Here is a 5,899-nt window from a genome sequence, read left to right on the forward strand (position 1 = left end):
GCTAGAAGAGCTAGTTGCAGGACAGGAACCAAAAAGCTACAGAGAAACACTGTCTCGAAAAGCAAAAAAAAAAAAAAAAATCTTCCCACAGAGCATAAAAAAAAGTTTAACCAACTTAACATACCAAAAGAACTCCCAAATCATTTACAAGAGCCACAAACTCATTAAAAGCAGGTTGACTAGCCAGCAATCTGTCAAAGTTGACGCTTGGCGTACATACCAATGAACGCCTCATCTGCATTAATATAGCCATGAAGCAGTCGAAGCTGATCATTCCTTCCTGGCTTGATAGTAGTTTGTTTTTCTCCATGGTATGTACAACTGCTGAAGCTCCCAAAGCCATTTCTATCCATTCAAGAAGATATCTCAAAGAGCCTCTCTGAGCTGCCAAGCCAAGCAGCAACTCAGAAGCTAATCTACGACCTAAAGTGTCTGCCCCAGAATTGGGAATAGTTACTCCTTTAAGAAATGCTGTGACTTGTGATAAGCAGTCCAAGCCCATAGGAGGAATCTTGCTTTCATTTGCTAAAGACAATGGAGGCAAAGAGCTCACAACTTCAATTGCAGTGTGAATAACATCGTTGCAGAGACTGAGACCAGGTCCCGACACAGGCATCATCCAACTTTGTCTCAGAAGTGCAAATAATAAACTTAGACCTGTTCGGACACCCATTTCTATAAGTGCATCAGTGCTTGACCGGGGACGTTCGCTGACAGAATGAACATCCGCTGAACCAGAGCTGCTCTCTGGAGAATGCTGCTGCTGCTTCACTTTGCCTTTGTCGTGGTACTTATTAGAAAGTGCATAAAAGACACGCTGGAGTACAAGCAGTCGCTTCCGTAGCGCCCCGGCAAATGGGGAATCTGAACATACCATCTTTGCTAGTGCTAGCTGGCTGCTAAGAAGGGCATCCAAATAATGGTCCTGCTCATCACTTGAAAGAGACTCACGTTCAAAGTCGGGCAACTGTGGTCCTTTGAGACATAAAACCTGTTGAGGCAAAGGTACTACTTCCTTATTGCTGACCAGTTTAGAATACAAAACAGTAACTCCCTCTCTTGTAGCAATAGATTCACTATCTTCTGTGATCCAGGAGCTGTTCAGATGTTCAAGCCATTTCAGTTTCACAGGTGGAACCATAGTCGCCATGTTGATTTATTCTTCAGCCATTAGTTCTACAGAAGAAGAAAAAGACAGTCAAAAACTAGACCCCCATCTCAATTGTCAGAAAGTGTACCTTGACAATTGCTTTTTCAGATTCCCTCATAGATAGATGAGAGATACATATTTTCTTAAACGCACAGATGACTCTTAAAGTTTCTGAACTTCCCATTTTGATTTCAAACTTAGAGAATGTAAATGAAGCCTGTGATGGTTTGAAAGAAAATGGCCTCCAAAGGGAGTGGAGCTATTAGGAGGTGTGGACTTGTTGGACTAGGTGTGGCTTTGTTGGAAGATGTGTGTCACTGTGGGGATGGGCTTTGTGGTCTCAGACATGTTCAAACCACACCCAGTGTCTCAGTTCACTTCCTGCTGCCTGTGAGTCAAGATGTAAGAATTGTCAGCACCTTCTTCAGCACCATGTCTGCCTGCATGCTGCCATATTCCCAGCCGCCATGCTCCCTGCCAAGATGATAGCAGACTAAACCTCTGAGACTGTAAGCTGCCACCTCAATTAAATGCTTTCCATATGATAGTTATGTAAAATGAGAAAAGAATGTATTTTTAAAAACTCTTAATAAAAACAATTTTTAAATGTTTCCCTTTTAAGAGTCATGGTGTTTCTTATAGCAACAGAAATCCTAACTAAGACAAAGTCTAAGGTTAAGGTCATGGTATATGTCAATGTTACATTTTAGCTTTGAAAAATATGGCACAGTTTAAAAATAAGACATTAAATTAAACAGAAAAGAATAAAGGATATCTGAATTAATCGACTGATAAAATCTATGTGACAGAGAATAACAATTTTTAAAAACTAAGAAGCTGGACTCTCAAGAAGCTTGCACCCATGTTTTGGCTGTATGCTAACCTTTCTTTGGCATCTTTCTCCCTCTCTTAATTCCGTGTTTCTTAACGAATTCTAAGTTTATTTCAGGAAAAAATAAAATAATTAGAAATTTTTCAACAATTTACTATAGAAAACAAAATTCTGTGGAGAAAGCAGCCAAGACCTGATCTCATCCCTGGCTCTCCCTTCATGGCTACACTTATGATTTTTTGATTCCTGGAAAGAGTCCCTTTGTATTTAATTTGCACTTGCTGTTCCCTCTACTTAAGAACCTGCCTTCACAAAGTCAATATCTAGTGCAAAATCTCAGTTTAAACAGCCCCAACACCAGGGATTTACTACTCTCTACTAAGTAAGACAACATAACCATAAGGTAACTATCACGTCCTGAGGGAAACAATTTGTGACTGTACCCACATGAGATAAAGTCTATCTTTTAAAATACACAGTCACAACCTTAACTTGGTAACACCTTTCATAACTACACAAGCTATCTGCTTAATGTGCATTTACAACACAGTGAGAAGTATACACCAGTTAGTCTATTTTGCCCCTGGTTCCTGATAGCTTCTAAGACCCTAGAAATGTCATAAGTGATAGGGGTGCATTTTTTTATATTAATAAACAAGCCCTTCCTAACATATCTAAACTTATACTCAGATGACTAGGGTAACTCTTGGTGAGCTCCATTGTGAAGGAAATGGTCATCAGAAAACCAAACAAGCAATTAAAGGATTAGAGCTTTCATGTCTACTTCCACACCTTTAGGGAGTGAAAGGGAGATGGCTACTGAGACGACATTTATCAAAGCTATTCCCTTCTCCAAGTCTAGGAGGAGAGCCCTTTTCCAGAGGTCTTCAGCTTCAATTCTGGCACGTGCTGGGTACAGTTCATCCCACTCCAGCCCCAGGCACTTGCTGATTGGTACAGACACTTTGACTCATTAAACCATATAAATTGTTAAACCAAACTGTAGAAAAGGAGACAGATTTGGACTGAGGACCTACATAAAGTTTTACAGACCAAACCATATTGGAGGACCCATGCTAATGTTTTCCATCAACAAGCTAAAACTAAGTCATTATCTCATCTGCTGAGAAAGCAGGGGAGACAAACAGCCAAATCTCCAAAGAGCCAGTCTTGGGCACATGACAGAAACCCTTTGCTTTATCCTACACACACAGGCAGATTTAAAGAACCAGTCTACTTTGTTCTTTATTTCTGCTTGCTTCAGTCCTTTTCTGTCCATAAAGCTAACCTCCTCTACTCAGCTCACGAAAACACCCATTCTAGTACAGAATGAGGTGCTGCCTGATTCAGGAATCATATATAAAAGTAAATTAATTCTATAACTTAGTTTGCTCTAAATTTTGTCTTTTGATAAAATTATCGATGCTTAACTGTGCAAAATCAACACTTAATGTTTGTAGTTACCACTAATTAAAAGGAAATGCACAAAAAGCAAAAAGACTCGCTACATTTGCTGCAAATTGTTTTGCTACGTCAGTAAGAACTAGTCAACAAAGCAAGAAGTCAATGTGCTTATTCAGCACAAAAAGAACTACAGACAGCTATAGACAAAAAAGAATCAAACGAATGGGGTTTCACCCTAGAACCACTAATTTACAATCCTGATGAACCAGCTAAATCCTGGCAAACTGCTGTTTTGTTTTGTTTTGCTTTGTTTTACTATAGAATGATTTATCCTACTAAAAGAAGTCCATTTGTTTTTTTCCTCTTTCTTATCCAAAGCACAAATCCAAATATAATTACATAAATTATCAAATCCACCGACAAAAAGTAGAATTGGAGAAACCACCAAAAGATTAGGTGTTTAAAAAGAAAACAAATAGTACTTCAATATTATCCTGAAACCAAAATAGGTTAAAGGAGGGGAGAGGGAGGCTAAAGAACAAGCAGAGGATTCCTGCAAGTGAGTCCTTAAAATGGTTCCTGCAAGTGAATTTGCCAAAATCTGAAGTTTGCACAAACGTTCCAGGTAAACAAAGCAATTAATAGCTATTAACATTTATCGAGCACTTTCTACATGGCAGGAATCATTACTGTCTCAAGACAACTATATGAAACAGGTGCCCAGGCTACCCCCGTTTGCCAGTAAAGGAAATAGGGGCACAGACAGGCTAAAGAGTTTGCTGTGGTCACAGTGCCAACAACTAACAGGCTAAGTAAGACAACAGCCTGACATCTGACCTTCCAAGCACTAAATCACACTGCTTCTAATCATCATAGTGGTAGAAGAGGTAGTTTCACAGGTTCTACATCATTCTAAATTTTTAAATTAAAAACCTCAAAATGTTTCAATGAATCGAATGCCAATGCATTTCATTCTAAAAGGTCTACTACTGTCATTTTAAAATACATTCTCCCTAGTCACCACCTCAAGATTGTTCAAATATTCTAGGGCTGGGCATGACATGCATACCTTTAATTCCAGTAATTGGCAGGTGGATCTCTATGAGTCTGAGACTAGCGTGGTCTACATATCAAGATCTAGACCAGCTCAGGCTACATGGTGAGACCCTATCACAAAAAACTAAAGAGAAAGGTAGGGGAGGGTTTCAAATCAGGTAAGCAGAGAAAAGGCAAATGGCTTTTCACAGTACTATTCAGAATTTTGGGGGGACAGACATGCAAAGGCTTAGGAGGCTAACACAAGAGGATCCCCTGAGCTCAGGAGTGTAAGGCCAAGAGCCTGGGTAACATAGCAAGATTTCATCTCCAAAAAAGAAAAGGAGAACAATATGGGAAGGAGAATAGGGAATGGGAAAGAAGAAGAAAAGAGAGAAGGGAATGGAAATGAGGGGGAAAACAGTTCTGATAAAAAACAAAGTTGGGAGAGGTGTTGGGGAGATGATCAGTCAGTAAAGTGCTTGCTCAGAGTCCAGCACCATGGTGTACTCTGTACACTGGCAATCTAGCCTAATCAGTGAGCTTCAGATTCAGTCAGTCCAAAAACAAGGTACAAAGGAAGACATCCAAGGTGTCCTCTGACCTCCAACAAGTTCGCATGTGCACACATGCACACATAGAGGCGTGTGTGTGTGTGTGTGTGTGTGTATCCTCCGATACTACACCAAAGCTAGAGATCAAATTTATTGAATTAGAAATTATAAAGCTAATATAATCAAGGCATGTGATACTGTTATCAAGATAAATGAACATACCTTAACTGACAATACACAAGGAAACCCATGTAAATATATGTCCAATGGTTTTTTAATTGAAATACCAAGGCAGTTTCTTTTTCTCTTTCTTTCTTTTTTCTTTCTTTTTTTTCCCCGATACAGGGTTTCTCTGTACAACAGTCCTAGCCGTCCTGGAACCCCCTCTTGTAGATTAAGCTGGCCTTGAAATCAACAGAGATCCACCTACCTCTGCCTCTGGAGTGCTGGGATTAAAGGTGTGAGCCACCACCGCCCAGCCAGTTTTTCAATTTTTTTAATTACTTTATAAATAATACCAATCAAAATTCCCACTTCCTCCCCTCCTCCCACTTCCCTCCCGCTCCCTCCCACACCCTTCTCCTCACCCTCCTCCAGTCCTAAGAGAGGGAAAGGTACCCTTGCCCCTTGTGAAGTCCAAGGTCTTCCCAACTTGCAGGCTTAGGGTGGTATGCATCCAAATAGAATAGAATCCCAAAAATCCAGTACATGCAGCAAAGACAAATCCCAGTGCCATTATCATTGGCCCTCAGTCTGCCCCAATTGTCAGCCACATTCAGAAGGTCCAGTTTGATCCTATGCTCGTTCAGTCCCAGTCCAGCTGGAGTTGGTGAGCTCCCATTAGCTTAGGTACACTGTCTCAGTGGGTGGACCAAAGTTGGGAGCATGGGGGGGGGGGAGAAGGAGAAGGTTGGGGAGAGCTTG

General features: G+C 40.5%; 1 protein-coding gene across 9 annotated transcripts in view; it reads right to left on the reverse strand.

The window, feature by feature from the left end:
- Herc1 (HECT and RLD domain containing E3 ubiquitin protein ligase family member 1) overlaps nt 1-5,899 on the reverse strand; it is a 166,544-nt gene that overhangs the window by 138,506 nt on the left and 22,139 nt on the right. For 8 of the 9 annotated variants that reach the window (XM_026779061.1, XM_026779067.1, XM_026779062.1 and 5 more), the window contains exon 2: nt 221-1,176. In XM_026779061.1, coding sequence (XP_026634862.1) covers nt 221-1,150 — 930 coding nt within the window. In that variant the 5' untranslated portion in view covers nt 1,151-1,176. Of the gene's footprint in view, nt 1-220; nt 1,177-5,899 lie in introns of those variants that run through there. The other variant, XM_026779068.1, reaches the window with a different exon arrangement.

The sequence above is a fragment of the Microtus ochrogaster genome, chromosome 5 (genome assembly GCF_000317375.1).
Source record: "Microtus ochrogaster isolate Prairie Vole_2 chromosome 5, MicOch1.0, whole genome shotgun sequence".
Lineage (NCBI taxonomy): Eukaryota > Metazoa > Chordata > Mammalia > Rodentia > Cricetidae > Microtus > Microtus ochrogaster.